This window comes from Hypomesus nipponensis, chromosome 26, assembly GCF_054491055.1.
Source record: "Hypomesus nipponensis isolate SF chromosome 26, ASM5449105v1, whole genome shotgun sequence".
NCBI lineage: Eukaryota > Metazoa > Chordata > Actinopteri > Osmeriformes > Osmeridae > Hypomesus > Hypomesus nipponensis.
In genome coordinates, this window is record NC_140386.1 from 1,159,950 (window position 1) to 1,178,455 (window position 18,506).

Below are 18,506 nucleotides of genomic sequence, written 5' to 3' on the forward strand. Positions count from 1 at the left end.
TTAGTCTTCTTTGTTTTCTGCGGCTATTGGGTAGTCTAGTCTCACTGGGATGAGCACACCGTTTTTTGACGATTGTTTTGCATCACATTATTAGAACAAACAGTATCAAAAGCAAGAATCAGTGTTTTTATTTAATTTAAAATGTTCCTAATAATAAATATTAACAAATTCCACTGGATTTGTTTGTTGGAACGTCATATAAAAATGGAACAGGTCTGACATTTACGTTGTTATTTCTGTCTTTCCAGGATGTATATACTTGTATATCCAATGTACATCCACTACAATGGAAATGGCTTTGGCTCAAATAATATTTTAAAATTATTGTGAAATAAATCCATAAACTAGTGGTGGGCGTAGATAAAAAAAAAAATCTAGATTAACCTCACTGTAATCTTGGCGTTAATCTAGATGAATCTAGATTAAAATGGCTCATTTGAATTCCGCCAAAGGCATTCAGAATATGTGTGCTACCCAAATAATGACTAAAAGTAAATCTTTGAGAACAGGTTTCTCAAGCCAGGTGGCGCATTAGACCAGGGGCTCATCTCCTGTTTCCAAAATGCATCACAAACTGCTTGAGAAAGATGTTATACTATGATAATTGCTGATGAAAATAAATCATGTTCAATAAGATAAGAATAAAAATAAAGACTTGTGTTTATTGACTGTTTATTAGATTAGTTAGCTTGGCTGATAAAGCTATGCTGACTGGCTTGCCTCGGATGCACTCAAACATAGCAGTTTAACGACGACTCTTCCCCTGCGCTACATCAGTGCTTGGCCCGGCATCTTCCGCATTAGCTAAGGGATGCTTTGCGTTTAGGTGGTATTTGAGACTGGAAGAACTCCTACAGTAAACTAATTCCGCATAGCACAAGGTGCAAACAACCTTAGTCTTGTCGAGGTTTCCATTGGGAAGCTTCTTAAAAATACATTTTTCCTGAAGCAAACCAGGCAGTTTCATAGCTGCATCCATGTTAGCAGGTCACGTTTGATGTGATAATTTCATACACAAGGCATACACACAGGTTCGAAGACTCGTTTTTGCCTCCTACAGTGCAATTTGGCTTGGTATACATCCGCGCTAAAATATCAAGGTGAAAGTCATCATAGCTTGGCGTAGTATAGACCCAGCTCCCAACCCAACTTTGAGAATAGATTAACGGCGATATATATGTTTTTTTAATCGCCCGATTAAGAGTGTCACGTTAACGCCAATAACAGCCCACCACTACCATAAACATTTTTTTTTTGACAAGCCTTTCCCACCCACTGTATTGAATGAACTTACAGCTGTTGCACTTGTGGGTTGTTCATCAAATTGGATGCCTAGGATAAAATATAAGAAAAAAAAGCTGGTTAGCTGGCTAAAACAGAAGTTGATTTTTTTGTAAAATACAAATGCAGCGTTTCCTCTCTGAATTGTTTCAGCAGCCGGGGGGGGGAGTTTTTCCTGGATGGTGCGTGCATGCAACCAACTTTATAATCTATTTACAGTCCCAGCTTGATGGCCTGTGCTTCGTCTTTGTTTCCTCCCTTCTTTCCTCTCCACTCATCTCTGCTCCGCAATTGTACAATTGCAATTTTGTGACATTTCATATAATTCTGAAGCAGCGGCGGCAATGATTTTGTAGCGGCTGGCCGCTGCTGAAAATACATATAGCTGAAACACTGAAAGGTTTGAACTTAATGGCCGCACTTGTATCTCAGTTACTGAACTCACCATATTCATGAAGCCAGGGTTACTGAGCAAGCCAGCCAGATCTACGCCTCCCATTCCCCCTGTCTATAAAAAGGTATAAAGATTAACAATGAGACATTCCATATATATACTGTTTAGTGTCCAAAACTGTTGATGTCTTACTGGGCTGGGGGTCTCCATTTTTTGCTCAGCTATCTTCAGGTTTGATTTGTAGGTGTCATTGTCTGGGTCCAACTCCAGGGCTTTCTTGTAGTAGCTCACAGCTTCTGTGTGTTTGTTTAAACTGGCTAGAGCCAATCTTGAAATTAAACACAATGAAAATCCAATTACACCTGTATCTGCAATCTTCAAGGCAGAATTTACTCAACTGCGAAGTACGGCCAGCCACATTATACACATTCCATTCAAACTACTCAGACTTCACATCCACAATGACCATTTCTTATGTATGGAAGCCGATTTCCACCAGCAAAAAAAAAATATGACAAATTAAGTCATAATTATGAGATACGCAAGTCATTATGAGATACTAAGTCATAACTATGAGATACTCAAGTCATTATGAGATACTAAGTCGAAATTATGAGATACTAAGTCATAATTGTGAGAGATACTAAATCGAAATTATGAGATACACAAGTCATAATTATGAGTTACTAAGTCATAATTATGAGATACTAACTACAGCGTTTTAACGCCCTGCATCGCTTGCCTTCCCACAATTCACAATCTGAGGCATCTCCAACAGGTTAATACAGAGTTGTAGTTCTCATCACTGTTGTAGTAGTCATGGCCAAGCGTGCAGACTTGGGTTCATGTACTCACAATATTGATCAAAATACCACTTTTACACAACATTTGTGTACAAATAATAGTGGTGGGCATAGTTTAATTTTTGCAATCTAGATTAACCTCACTGTAATCTTGGCGCTAATCTAGATTTAAATGGCTCATTTGAACTCTGCCAAAGGCATTCAGAATGTGTGTGCTACCCAAATAATGACTAAAAGTAAGTCTTTGAGAACGGGTTTCTCAAGCCAGGTGGCGCATTAGACCAGGGGCTCATCTCCGTTTCCAAAATGCATCACAAACTGCTTGAGAAAGCTGTTCTACTATGATAATTAGTGATGAAAATAAATCATGTTCAATAAGATGTACTTGTGTTTATTAACTGTTTATTAGATTAGTTAGCTTGGCTGATAGAGCTGTGCTGACGGGCTTGCCTCGGTTGCACTCAAACATAGTAGTTTGACGACGACTCTTCCCCTGCGCTACATCAGTGCTTGGCCCGGCATCTTTCGCATTAGCGAAGGGATGCTTTGCGTTTACGTGGTATTTGAGACTGGAAGAACAGTAAACACGAGGTGCAAACAACCTTAGTCTTGTTAAGGTTTCCATTGAGAAGCTACATAAAAATACATTTTCCCTGAAGCAAACCAGGCGGCTTCATAGCTGCATCCATGTTAGCAAGTCACGTTTGATGTGATAATTTCATACACAAAGCATACACACAGGTTCGAACATGGATATCTATATAAAAGCTAGATGTTTCGTCCGCGTTGCCGGCCAACGGAGTCGAACGTCCGCACATGGCGGCCATCTTTCTACAGTCAACACGCTCACCCATAACATTGTGTTGGTGCTACATGTACTTTTAAATGACCATCACTTGCTCAATTTTCAACAGATTTTGAAACGGTTTGGTTTGTTGTCAACGTCAGAGATGTAGTTATGCCACTGCATACTTCTATTATATATTTTTTTTTATAACGTAATTATTCATAAGTATGCAGTGGCATAACTACATCTCTGACGTTGATAACAAACCAAACCGTTTAAAAATAACTCAATTATGCCTTAGTATCTCATAATTATGACAAAAAAAAATGTTAATGACGGAAACGGGAAAAAAGACTTGTTGTACCCTGAGCTACTGACATTCATGTTCCTACCCCATTCTTCCATAAGCTTTGCTGTAATTTGGGTCAATCCCTATGGCGAATTCACAGTCCTGCACAGCTCCAGCATAGTTACCAATTTTGCTGTATGCAGCAGCCCTATAAAAAAACATGCATCAAATGACACATTGGTTTACACAGAAATTTTTTGAAAATTGTGAGATAATTTGATTGATAGCATTTATTGTATTGTAGCTATGCCAGAAAAGATCATCTGATTCACAGAAACAAACCAAATAAAATAGAGTGCAGGTAAATAATGAGGGATTTTTTGTATTTTTGGATCCTCTGCTGATTTTGTATGTTTGCCCACTGACAAAGAAATTATCAGTCTAAACATTTTAATGGTAGGTTTATTTGAACAGAGAGACAGAATAACAAAATCCAGAAAAATATATTTTTAATGAGTGAAAGAAGTATTTGACCCCTCTGCAAAACATGACTTAGTACTTGGTGGCAAAACCATTGTTGGCAATCACAGAGGTCAGACGTTTCTTGTAGTTGGCCACCAGGTTTGCACACCTCTCAGGAGGGATTTTGTCCCACTCCTCTTTGCAGATCTTCAAGTCATTAAGGTGTCGAGGCCGACGTTTGACAATTTGAACCTTCAGCTCCCTCCTCAGATGATATATGGGATTAAGGTCTCCAGGACCTTAATGTGTTTTCTTTTTGAGCCACTCCTTAGTTGCCTTCGCCATGGGATTTGGGTTGCTGTCATGCTGGAATAACCACCCAAAACCCATTTTTCAATGCCCTGGCTGAGGGAAGGAGGTTGTCACCCAGTTCTCCTCTGAATCATTCAGATGTTCATTGGCAAACTTCAGACAGGCCTGTACATGTGCTTCCTTGAGCAAGAGGAACTTGCGGGAGCTGCAGGATTTCAGTCCTTCATGGCGTAGTGTGTTACCAATTGTTTTCTTGATGACCATGGTCCCAGCTGCCATGAGATCATTGAAAAGATCCTCCCATATAGTTCTGGAATGATTGCTCACCATTCTCATGTTCATTGCAACTCCACGAGGTGAGATCTTGCATGGAGCCCCAGACCGAGGGACATTTTGAGTTTCTTCCATTTGCGAATAATTTCCCCAACTGCTGTCACCTTCTCACCAAGTTGCTTGGCGATGGTCTTGTAACCCATTCCAGCCTTGTGTAAATCTAAAAAATCTTGTCCCTGACATCCTTGGATGGCTTTGGTCTTGGCCATGGTGGAGAGTTTGGAATCTGATTGATTTACTTCTGTGGACAGATACATTAGGAGCACTCCCTTTAAGAGTGTGCTCCTAATCTCAGCTCCTGTATAAAACCTGCATAAAAGACTACCTGCATAAAAGACTACTTGTATTAAAAGACACCTGGGAGCCAGAAATCTGATTGAGAGGGACAAATACTTTTTTCACTCATTAAATTCAAATCAATTCATCAATATTTGACATGCATTTTTCTGGATTTTTGTTGTTGTTATTCTGTCTCTCACTGTTCGACTAAAACTACCATTTAAATTATAGAAAGATCGTTTCTTTGTCAGAGGGCAAACTTACAAATCAGCAGGGGATCAAATACTTTTTTTCCTCACTGTATTGTATACAAAACTCAATGTACATGCATTTATAAAATGCTTTCATCAGAAATATGCTAGTAGGATGAAGCCTGTTCGTTTGTTGGCCAATACCTGTTGCAGTAGTAAACAGCGTTTTGTGGATTTACAGCAATAGCCTTGGAGTAAAATTCCACTGCTGCACCAAAGTTTTCTACCTTCATTTGGTCATTACCTGATGAGGAAAACAAAATTGTCAGAATTTCTTGTTACAGACTTCTAGAACATCTCTCAGTTATTCATTATTTTAAATTTCAATCATCAAAAAGGTTTGAAAATATACACTCAAGGTACTTCTACACAGCAGTATATTTCATGCCGAGTCAAGGGCCACGTATGTAAAAAAGTCCTACCATCAGTTTTGAGTCTTTCGGCCTCTGCCAGTTCCTCTTCAGTGGGGGCATCTGTTTTTGTGTTTATTTTAACCTGGGGGGTGTGTGGCTGCTGCCAGAAAGAGACAGAAACAAATTACTTGTGGTTAGTAAAGTATAGTGTCCAGTAATGTAGTGAACATTTCCACTTGTCCAAGACGAGCACAATTTTGGGCAAATTAATCGCAGAAATTCAGCTTCATCAGCTGGGAAATAATCTGAATTTCCCCCTCCCAGTCTAAATTAATTGCAAGATGACCAACCAACCCGTGGGTGGCTTATGGGAGCATGTCGTAAACAGGACTGACTGACCACTGTCACATACACTGCCGGAATAACCATTAGGGCAACTTGGCACTTGCCCAGGGGTACATGACATCTAAGGGGCCCTGGACAACGTCAACTAAAATGTTATATCACTTTAAGAATGCAGTCCTTACTTTCTTTAATGTGAGCACTTTATTGCAACTCGTTCGATCAAAATATGTTAAATCACATCAAAAACAGTGTTTGTGTAGTCTAGTAGCTGCCTGCACAAATGTGGCTTGTGGCTTGCCAGCTCTACGCTGCAGACACTGTGAGCGAGGGTCACGTGACTTGAAGCGCTGTGGCTGGAGGAGAGCGTAATAGCAGAGAACGTCTAATATAGGGAGAACTGCCACTCTCGAGAAACTTCCGGGATCTGAACTGGTTGCAGTTCCACTTAAGTTCCACATGAGGGTGCTAACGGTCGAGTGCAGAATGAATGGAGGTCTATGGAGCTACACCCCTCAAAATCCACTTTTCTCAGGATATAATTTTTTGTCTAGTAATTTGAATTCTGAAATCGAAAGGGGAGGCAAAAGAAATACACACCACTGGGTGTTAGATTTTTTTAAAGTCCCTTTCTGTTTTAAAAAGCCTTTGAAAATGTCATTGACGTCATACACATCGTACGACCAGAGATACTGCTTGACGGCAAGTTCTGGTTACTTACACTTTTCTCTCGAGGGATCGACAACACAGCTGACAGGTTAGGCTCTCCCTGTCAATACACATTCTAGAAAGAGTTTTGGCTTGCTAATGTTATTGCTAATGTTGCTAATGCTCTGACATTCTGGTTCTGCTTCGGATGCCATCAAGTGGGATCTCTGGTCATAGTCAGTCCTTCACTAACCAATCAGCATTCGTTAGCAGAAAGCTAGCGTGTTATGGGCAACAACGACTTACCCTTTAAGAAATCAAAAGGACATAAGTACTCGTTCATTCAACTTTTTACCTGTAATCCATGTTGAACATGCAAAAACTACAATCAAATCTGAGATTTCTCAACGACAATCAGGCGAAAAAGACAAATGCAGCCGTTAAGCTCCATAGACTCCCATTCATTTTGCACTCGACCGTGATCACTCCCTGTGGAACTCTGGTGGAACTGCAACAAAATTCGATACAATGGGGCTTAATAGGGAGTGACAAGGCTTTCCTTAATCAGGCTCTGGTAATAGTATAGCAGTGTAGGCTATATGATCTTGATGCAGTGGCGGCTGGTCAATAGAGGGCGCCGCCCTCCCTGGTGAAAAGTGTTTTAGATTTTTGATTTTCATGTAATATATTTTGTAAACAATAACTACTCATTTTAAGCATGACTGTTAAAAATACACAATAAAATGTTGTGTATATATATACACTAAAATTCTGTTCTGGGATAAATTTACTTCATGCTCGACATCTGGGGTGCTAGAAAAAGCGTATACCTGTATACATACATGTCTTTGTAAGAGGTGAACACATGGGCTAAAGTGTGTTATACTAGGCCTCAATATCGTTTAAATAGCCTAAATCTTATTTGTGGTATTGAATTATTATTATTTCAAATACATGACTAATTTGGTTAAATAAATTCTTAGTAAATAACTGGAAATGTGTTATGGACTCTACTCACTTCAATATTACACATTAGTCAGGTGGTACCAAGCCCCCAGTCCTCGCCCCTCGACTTGAAGCAACAGCCCCGGTGGATGTAGGTGGTATTGCATTTACGGTTAGGTTTCCGACTCTTCCGGTCGTTTTTATTCTATTAACTCCAGTCAACATTTACAAAACTATCTCCCCCAATAATTTTGGTTAGATTCTCAAACCTGGCTCATACTACTAGCTTTTTCATAGAATAATTTTTTCAGATTTTTGCTAAGTTTGAAACCAATCCGAAATGGGTAAACTAGCATCCCATTTATTTGCCTACGTCAATAAAAGTTGCTTGCAAATGTGCTCGCGGATACTAACGGGGCACGAGCACTAAAGTTCACATTGGCCGATAGCCGATTTACATTGAGCTGAATGAGCCATAGACTTATATTGAATGAGCACAGGGAGAAATGACTTGAGTTGCCTGCCTTGTTGTAGCAAATTTAACAAATGTTTGTCACACACATGAAATGTTGTTAATATAGTTTATTCCCGTTATTTAAAAACAGATTTGATATTTTGTAAAAACGTTCATGACATGATGGCAAATATCATGTTAAGCGCGAGCATATTGTTGACATCTATCTGGAGCAAAGACGAAGATTCATACTTTAACTGTTAACCACAATCGGAAATTATATGTATTTAAATAATATTAGTCTTGCCTTCAGAAGCTTTTGTTAAACACACCCATTGTTCTTTTTTTAATCGTGTCATCAAGCCAGACTGCTTTTGTGGGACAATGAAGGTCCTCATTGATGTTTCACCCCCACTTACATCTGATGGAAACGTCTCATAGCCTATATGGTTCTGTGAATAAGCCCCTTTCAAAGGCAAATGTTCAATAAAGTTTTCAAGCTTTTATTTATTACATTATTACCAAGTTTTGTTAGATCACTTAAGTTATATCCACTAATTAGTTATATCCACTAATAGGCGTTTGGTTTTGTAGGATGAACATATAAAACACTGGCCACATTTCTACACTGATGATAAATTGAAGGCAGTGTGAATTTTGTGACATTTCGTTTGAATATAAAGTTGACAGTATGCTATGGTAAGTCTGCATTATGGAAGATTTCGGTTACCAAAATAACTAAGCTTTCTTTGCCTGGCGAGAACAACGATGGAGCTATTCTTGTTAACAGTTTATTTCATCCGATACAATGCGTTGGAAATTATACTCATATCACGAAGAAAAAAAGCAACATATGTGATGAGTTCCATCTAGAATAGCCCTATATTTAGCCCTATAGCCTAAAAAAACTAGTTGAAGGAATACTATACAGTGACAGAATACATTTCCGTTAAGTATGCATCATGTGTCTGATTCTTATTGGACTTTCTGCCCATAGATTTTGCCACTGCAATGCCTTAGCTCACACGCTCGTAACCATATAAATCTATGCTCGCGACTGGTTGTCGCAAAGTATGATGTGTACAGTTAGTTGCAAGTGTGCACGAGGTCTCGGAGCTAGGGAAAAAAAGAGCCACTGTTTAAAGCTAGACCGGAAGACACGGAAGTGGAAAGATGTCCGCGTCCAGTCTCGCGCTACAGTAGCTTACTCTAGTTATATTAACGCTATGGGTGGTACAAAGGAACTCAGGTAAAAGCCAAGTCTTAACAGGAAATGTACTTTAGGGCTACATCAAACAATTCTGGTGTCTTGAATTGGACAATAAAGTTAACCTCGTCTCGTCATCTTCCGCTTGTCCGGGGATCGGGTCGTGGGGGCAACGACCTAAGCAGGGAGGCCCAGGCTTCCCTCTCCCCGGCCACTTCCACCACCTCTTCCTGGGGGACCCCGAGGCGTTCCCAGGCCAGCCGAGTGACATAGTCCCTCCAGCGTGTCCTGGGTCTTCCCCGGGGCCTCTTCCCAGTGGGACGTGCCCGGAACACCTCACCAGGGAGGCGTCCAGGAGGCATCCTAATCAGATGCCCGAGCCACCTCAGCTGGCTCCTCTCGACGCGGAGGAGCAGCGGTTCTACTCTGAGCCCCTCCCGGATGACCGAGCTTCTCACCCTATCTCTAAGGGAGAGCCGGGACACCCTGCGGAGAAAGCTCATTTCGGCCGCTTGTATTCGCGATCTCGTTCTTTCGGTCACTATCCATAGTTCGTGACCATAGGTGAGGGTAGGAACGTAGATCGACTGGTAAATAGAGAGCTTCGCCTTTCGACTCAGCTCCTTCTTCACCACGACGGACCGATGCAGAGCCTGCATCACTGCGGACGCCGCACCGATCCGCCTGTCAACCTCGCACTCCATTCTTCCCTCACTCGTGAACAGGACCCCGAGATACTTGAACTCATCCACTTGGTTCAGGATCTCCTCCCCGACCCGGAGATGGCACTCCACCCTTTTCCGGTCGATAACCATGGCCTCAGATTTGGAGGTGCAGTTAACCTTAGCTAGCTAACTTCAACTTAGCTGTCAAAATAATTTCACAACACCGGAGGGGTTTTATACATAACCACACGTGATTCACATTAGCTACTTTAACCGATGAGCTACATCGCCAAAATCTAGAAATCCTTAAATGTTGCTCTCAAGAGTGGTTGACGGGGTGGAGGGAATGATGAGTTGGATGGAGCAATGCAGGTGTATTTGGCTGAGGGGTGGGTGGATGTGATACTGCGATTGTGTATGTGTATATGTATATATATACATATACATATATATATATATATATATATATATATATATATATATATATATATATATATATATATATATATATATATATATATATATATATATATACATATATATATACATATACACAATCGCAGTATATATATATATATATATATATATATATATATATATATATATATATATATATATATATATATATATATATATATAAAGGATCAATATTAAGGATCAAACTCCCTAGTTTTCCTTGTTTCTTGCCTCTCCCAAACCATTCAAATAATCCATCTTGTTGCGATCTAGGGACACGTACTCGTGACAACTCATAACGAGGGTCCTATAACTGTGGCCCTGAAACTGCAGCTCTCCGGGTCTGCAGGTTCATATTATTGGGTTGAAGGGTGTTTCTTCCTTTTTTTTTATATTCCTATAGATCAGGGGTTCCCAACCCTGGTCCTCGGGCCTCCCTGCCCTGCATGTTTTAGATGTTTCCCTGCTCCAACACACCTGATTCAAATGAATGGTCGTTATCCAAGCCTGATAAGCCCTTGCACTCTATCACTTAGTCGCATTTGCGCCTAAAAATAGGTATGTGCGAACTTAAATTATTTACGAGCACAGTGCGCGAGTGACAGGCTGTTGTCAATACACGGAACAGTGCCATGAAGTGAAGCATTCCATTGATTTCACATGGAAAGCAAGTGACGAAGTCGCGACTGCACGATGTGAACATAGCATAATGACGCGAGAGCGACGATTCGCAACCAATGGGCCAGAGCCATATAAAAAGAGAGCTATGACACTCTTTGATCTCGCCGACACGTGATCCCTTGGTTCAAGTAGCTCGCAAAAAACACTGCTGGCAACCTGTTTGAATGGTTTTCAACGGTACAGACAGTAGCATCATCTTGATTTACTGACATGTTTTGTATATTAACACATATCAATTGATTACTGGTGTATTATGTATATGTCTGATACTTTATGATCATTTATGTATTACATTAACTCATAACACTAGGCAGCAATATTGTGAAGCAGAGCTAGAAATGGCTATACTAACTACCATACTGTAGCTCAGACCAGCTCGATTTAAGACAAGGAGTTCGGTAAATAGAACAGAATATACAAGCCAAACAATTGCATTCAATAAAACATTTTATTATGCAATATGTCCAGTGAGAGGGTCAAGTTTGTTTTTAGTGAGTGGACCTGAAATTCCTGCCGAGCGTCGACAGCTAGCTGGACGATAGGGGACCCCTAAATCTGCTATTCATTTTTGCTAGCTCTAATCAGATGTGCATTTAGAATCTAACAAGCTATATCTTACAATAAAGCTGGCTATATAAAATTTGGATGACCAGACGTCCTCTTTTACCCGGACATGTCTTTTTGAGACCTAAGAAACGCTTGCGGCAGGGATTCCAAAATTGTCTGTGATTTTGCCTCGTCAGAAATGTGTGTTTTTCTGGGTCTTTCACAAACTATTACGCCATTCTTGTTCAGTGTTACGAAGCAAGTTGCTGGTAAATTGATCAAATTACTGCATTACTTTTAAAACTAATTTCAAAACAGCTAAGTTTATTTGTAACACTGAACATGAATGGGGTTGGGAACGTTGCAAATTACAATGTTTGGGTCGCAAATGACACGCTTACTTCTGCCTTCTTTGATTACAATGGAAATCTATGGAAGTGTCCCAACTCTCTTTTTATATGGCTCTGGGTCTACCTAGCTTTGACTACCAAGCCTTTTAATCCGTGGCGTGCCTACATAGTCTATAATGTCCCAGTATTAAGAAAATATGAACTAACTATATACATGTTTCTTAAAACTATTTGTTCTAGTTCTATCAGAGTGAAAGTTGCTAGTTGTCTAGCATTAACGGTTAAGTCAGTGGCATTGTTAGACATAAAACTGTACTGGGGCACAGGCCCCTATTCATATCCCTTCTTCCAAGTGTGTTGCACACAATGCACTATTAGGCTATAGAAACCCCCTTGCTTAACCCACTATAACAGTTCAGGGACGCAAGTTTGATATCAGCTTTGGCAGGGACATCTATAGTTAATGCAAGCTTTGTATTTTCGGTTAAACTGCTTTGATTTTACAAGCGTTGATTGAGATATTCCGTTAATTTTTTCAGGGATTATTACTGGGGCACAACAGATTTATACTGGGCACGTGCCCCTGTAAAAAGGGTCTAATGACGCCCCTGTGTTAAGTTATGTTTAATAAACAAATACAATTTTAAAAAACACTGTGCTCCTAAATTTCTTTGTGTGCTCCTAAATGTTTTCATTTAGGAGCACATGTGCTCCTTGGTGAAAACATTAGCGTAGAGCCCTGTACAGTCTTCTTTAGACATCCGCCTGGTGGTCCCACCGCTCAAGACCGCCCGGTCCACAAGCTCTTCTCCTGTCTGGCCTCTCAGTGGTGGAATCATCTCCCCACCTCCATCAGAGACACTGACTGTCTCTGCACCTTCAAGATAAATCTCAAGACGCACTTGTTCCGGGAGTACAACGGTACTTAGGAAAGGATCACAATGACTCTGGCTTAGAGACCTGTTGCTCTTGTTGGTTAGTGGTAACTGATTTAAATTGTTGTACTCGCTGTGAAATATTTGTTTTACTGTTGCTTGCTTTTCTACAGGTACACTTGCACTTATAGCAATTCATTTAGTTTGATTGTAACTTGCTTAACTACATGCTCTTATGGCTCTTCCCTTTGGCACTTATATTGGTTGTTCACAATGTGTGCTTCATGTGTTGGCTACCCACAATGTTTTTGGTGCTTGGGGCTGGATCTTGTTGTGAATTGTGAATGTACTGCTGGAGGTAGTTAGACCGACAAGCAGCCGGTTCAATCATTGAGGTCAGTCTGAACTTAATGATTGGTTTATGACAGTCCTGCGACACCCACAGAGGATTGATTTCATTTTACTGTCTTTAGATGTATTGGTTGCCATAAAAACATGAAGTTTGTCAACAAATATGACAACAAGTGCATCTCAACAACCCAACCCTGCCTTAAATATAGAGCCTTGAATATAATATCACATTTTAAAAGGGAGGAGGAAAGGTAGCACTTGAAAATAATCTAAACGGTCTACCTTAGGTGTGGCAGAGGCAAAAATCTCAGGTAAAGTTTGCGTAACAGCTAGACTCTGATCTTCCGTTGAGACCTCAAAGGCCGTTTCCAGACATTGGACAGCAACTGCAGAAAAATTAAGGCAATGTATGCTCATTAGAATTCAATGTAAAGCTACGTATTTAAATGTAGTCTGTCAAATGCATAGTATAGGAGACTGTAGAATATCTATGAATAATGGGACTGCATTTGTCATTGATAACGACCCCTGATTCTTGTAAGAACTAAATCTAAGCCTACATACTGTTAGTGAAGTCTATGAAGATCTCCATCTTTACTGATTGAGGTGTATAATTACAATTGAAATAGGAAAAAAATATCTTACCCTCTAGACTTTCCTGGGCATCTGATGATAAATTCCCAGAGTGAAATTGATCGTGAAGAAACTGGATGATTGAGAAGGCAAGCCTCTTTGTGTCTGTCATTTTCAAGGTCCAGGCCTCAAATATGTATTGTGGGGGAGACCCTGAAAAAGACAGTTACAGCAAGGGACAAAAGTGAGTACAATATTGTAATAACAGTGACAGCTGAATAATTACTTATACAGTGCTTTAAATTGCGACCATTTTGGAAGCACACGCTCACAAAATGGTATGTCTGCAACCTCAAAATATATTTGGGAGCATTTGTGCAAGTTCAAAAAATCGTTATGGTCGCAAATTAGCCTACTGCACAGTGTGTGCCTGCTGTAAGCTGATCCAGTGACCGGTCCACCGTTCTATCCAACGCTACATAACCAATTACACTTCATCTTTACGTTCTTAACACTCATGCAAATTTTAGGTTGATGGCCAATATTAACCAATCACACCTCGTTACTGTACTCCCTTGTCATGTGACAGTTAACTAACCCTATCCATCATATTCAGTTGGTGCTCCTACATTTGCTTGGGTTAGGGTTAACCCAGTACTACCAAGTAAAAAAGTTTATTTTGAGCCCTGATATAGCTTGCTTGTACCATCTAATTTTAATATTACACCTCCACAGCCATGAAAAAAAGAGGCATGTGTTAGTTTTTCTTTATAAACATTAGAAACAATAACATCAATGACAACACTATTTGTAAGTTGTGTAACGTGGTGCAAAAGATATGACAGTAACATAACTAAAAAGGGTACTGCAAAAAAAAAAAAAAAAGGTTTCCACCCCCAAATTGTCAAAGATTAGTCACCTTTACAACAAGGTACAACTTGTAAGGATCGTGCATTCGTGGAATGAGCAACACAGCTAATCGTGTTGATGCGGCAAAGCTCAGGTTTGATATTTCCCGGCATGACCGAACGGTCGAGGTTATTAAGTAGTTTATTATATGGCATGTTAAGCTTCTTTTCATTTTGTAAACGAAAATAAATGGTACCTCTAGGCTAATTGTAGCTAGCTCTCAAGTCTTCTCACGCTGTGTTTCATGTGTTGCCTAGCAACTCAATACTTTTGATAGAAAGCAGACAACATAGCTAAAATGGCTTTAATTTCAACACAAAATAAAGACAAGTGATTAAAAGAGTCTAGTCTAGGGGCTTAGCCCCCCCAAAAGTGGGAACCTAGATTCGCCCCTGCTTTCAGGACTACATATTTAATACCGCTGGCCGGATTGTGACAGCCCGTGGGCCGGTTGTGGCCCAGGTTTCCCATAACTGATTCTCTGGTGCTCAGGTTGTAATTTCAATCACACAGCACGGAACAGTGTAGGCCTACAGGAATATCTGGACCACAGCCAATCAGAGGCAAAGACCTACCCCATCTCTGTCTCTGACTGGTTTAGACCACGATATGATCCAACCATGAGTGCGAGTTCCGTCAAAGGAGAACAAAAGCTTTGTTCGTGGATAGGCAGCTGATGCGAGGAGGTAAGGTGCACCAGTGCGACCTAGGAACATTTTTGGTTGCACCCATATAAATGTTGGTCGCATAGTGCGGGTGCTGGGAATTCACTATATGCACGCATTAATTCCGCATATTGCATAAGCCAGGTGAAAAACTTTGGGTAGCAAGCAGTTCTTTCACACAATTCTTAAGTTTCTAAAGTTTTTTTTACGAGGAGTTTACGTGATCTTCCCAAACTAACAATTAACGATGTACATAGGATTAGTGCTGAACGATTTCAGGAAATATACCAATTGTGATTGTGACTAATATTGCAAATACGATTTAACATGCGATTATTATATGATTTGTTATTAATAAATACAGATGTATTCTACTGATTTCCAGTAAGCAACATAACACACAAAGTGAATTAGTCTATGTGTGGGAAACACTGCTTGGGGAAACATTGAACAAGATACAAAACGTATTTTAAAAAGCCTAACCTTAGCCAAAAACAACCTAAAAAGCTATTTCAAATGTAAAAAAAGATATAATAGAAACCTGGAAACGTATGAGTTTTAATTGATTTGTATTATTTACATTTTGTGGAAAAAATATATAATCTCGATTCAAACCAACTCATTTTAATTAGTCCCCAATATTACCAAAAATTCCTTAATGTAATGGTTTAATTTATTTCACATACACGAAACAAACATGATTCACTAAATGATTGGCTATGACAATTTACATAATCATGGGGTAGGCTAAGCCTTTGATATGGCCTAACTTATCTTAAAAAATGCATGATAATTTGTGTTAATGAATTTTTCATCTTGTTGAGCAATCTGGGTACTGGACTGCTTTCATCCAGATATTCTTGTTATAAGATATACAGTGAGTTCCTGACTTGATATAATAAACCTTACGTTAGCATGGTGGAAGACAACCGAACGTAATGACGCGATAGCAGGCTAGAGCTGGATTGCTTCAGAATATTAATCAAATATCTGTGGATATGGCTGTGCACAATGTTATATTACTACAATAGCATGCTTGTTAGTTTGAAACCCAACTCCAATAATGTTTTTGGTAAGTAAGCGAGTTAACGACAGTAGACTAACACTGAGAGATTGGCTACCGCAGCTAACAAAGCTAGCTAGCTACATAGGAGGTCAAACTTGAGCAAATTCATAACTGGAGAATGGTAGCAATAGTCGCCCAACAGGCTAACCAATATCTAGACTACATTGAATACTACTTAGTGAACAAAATAAGCGTAAAATCCGTTGTCAAACTAAGCTGGTTAACCTAGCTAGCTAGTGGGAGTAGCTAGGAGTTAATTTGCTAGGTTGAGTAGTTTTGACTAACATGGCACTAGAATACGTCTACAATGAATAAGATACATTTCCACTAAATTTCGCTGACACCAACACTGACCTTTAAAACACAGCTATAGGAAAAATACAGCAGATTATAAACATTACAAATAAAGTGGAATAATTCCTATTTACCAGTTGGCCAGCTACAAATGTTCCAGAAATTACTCGGTACAGACAGTAATAACCTAGTACGGCGTGGAGTTAGGCTTCAGCTTCTGTGTATCCGTCGCATAATTACAACGTCATAGTAACTGGCCGTTTATCAATCCACGTTTTTTTCCGTTCTTGTGTTCTTGCGAACTCGTTGGACGTCATCTTTCGTTGCCCAAGTACGGTTCCATTCCAAAGAACACAAGTCACCAAGAACGCCAAAAATACACGGAAATATTCCTCATCCGCCCCGTTTATCGAGGATGCATCGGATGGTGACTTGGCCAGCAAGAACGCTTCTGGTTTCCCAGAAGTCCTTGCAGACTTGCAAGACCATTCTCGAGTGATGGGAAGTTCGGATCATTTTAGTGATTTGGTTCTTTAAATCTTGTTCAGTGAAATGAACAAATCTTTTTTCGAGTCATTCGTTCATTTCAACGAAGGGGGGGGGGGGGGGGGGGGCAAACACGTATCATATTCTCATGTAGGTTAGTGCACAGCAAACAATTACACTGCACTAAACTGTAAGTGAAAATGTAAAGTGAAAATAACAAAACCAGTCAGTATGATGACTTGTGCGAATATCATTCATGTCCTACTAAAACAGCGGCCACGCGAAAGGGAATGATGAAACTGTTTCCAAAAAAAAAAAAATACAATGTGAAAAAAAGATCCAAAGACTCGTAGAAAGACTGAGTCGGGAAATGAACGAATTGTTCGTTTCCTCTAACTACAGAGCCTATGCAGGTCACGTGAAAAATGATCCAAAGACTCGTAGAAAGACCGAGTCGGGAAATGAACGAATCGTTTGTTTCCTCTAGCTACCAGTACAGAGCCTATACAGTTCATGTGAAAAATGATCCAAAGACTCGTACCCGAAGACCAATTTGGGAAATAAACTAATCATTTTTGTTTACTTGGACGAGCCTATGCAACAGTACCGATGCGCGGCCACGAGAAAATGAACGAATCACTCTTTGAGAGGACTCGTTACTCCCGAGTCCTTGTAAGGATTTGTTCAAAATGAACGAATCGTTCACGAACACACATCACTACCATTCTCGCAAGGACGCTTGCAAGAACGTTCTTCAAAAGATTGTACTTGCGTTCTCAGCGTTCTTCGGATTGATAAACAGATATTTTCTGGTATAGTCAGATCATTTTTTCCCCATACTCCAAATATGCAAGTAATACAACATTTTAATATTTGACATAATGGTGCAAACAGACATCAACAGGTGAAAAACAACATATACAAACAAAGCAATAAATACGTTAGAGTCTAATATAGGGAGAACTGTCACTCTCGGGAAACTTCCGGGTTCTGAACTGGTTGCAGTTCCACTCTGTTCTGTCAGGCCAAATAGTGTCCTAGGGCCAAATACTGTCCTACTTGACGTCACAATGCCGTTCCGCTATGCCGACCTTAAATTCCTGAGATATCGACACGTGCTAGCAGGAAACTGTCATGGTTGCTATACTGATTACTATATAGGAAGTTTTGTATTTAGGCATATTTAAACCAGTTTATTCTACTTGTTGGGAAAATTGAAGATGTAACACATTTATCCTGTATAATAATGATTCTGTGTTCAGCATTCCTTGTGTGTAGAGAGGCCTACCCCCAAATCTGGACTTTGGGTAACGCTAGGCATATGTAAATAAGGAGACCTGGGTGCCAACTCGCTCTTACTGGAGAGGCCATAAAAGATGGTCTGGTCTTATCTGTGTTGGATGAATCATGTGGTCAAGCTTACAGGGGTCAAAAGGCACACACACACTC

The 18,506-nt window shown here is 39.9% G+C and overlaps 1 protein-coding gene across 2 annotated transcripts in view; it reads right to left on the reverse strand.

Annotated features, from left to right (window-relative positions):
* The window catches only part of sgta (small glutamine rich tetratricopeptide repeat co-chaperone alpha), a 35,717-nt gene extending 18,856 nt beyond the window's left edge, over positions 1-16,861 (reverse strand). The window contains exons 1-9 of one of the 2 annotated variants that reach the window (XM_084692242.1): positions 16,706-16,861; positions 13,710-13,850; positions 13,347-13,450; positions 5,614-5,701; positions 5,336-5,435; positions 3,658-3,762; positions 1,868-2,003; positions 1,727-1,789; positions 1,295-1,332 (exon numbers count right to left, since the gene is read on the reverse strand). In XM_084692242.1, coding sequence (XP_084548368.1) covers positions 1,295-1,332; positions 1,727-1,789; positions 1,868-2,003; positions 3,658-3,762; positions 5,336-5,435; positions 5,614-5,701; positions 13,347-13,450; positions 13,710-13,809 — 734 coding nt within the window. In that variant the 5' untranslated portion in view covers positions 13,810-13,850; positions 16,706-16,861. Of the gene's footprint in view, positions 1-1,294; positions 1,333-1,726; positions 1,790-1,867; positions 2,004-3,657; positions 3,763-5,335; positions 5,436-5,613; positions 5,705-13,346; positions 13,451-13,709; positions 13,851-16,705 lie in introns of both variants that reach the window. The other variant, XM_084692241.1, reaches the window with a different exon arrangement.
* Between the last annotated feature and the right edge of the window lie 1,645 nt (positions 16,862-18,506).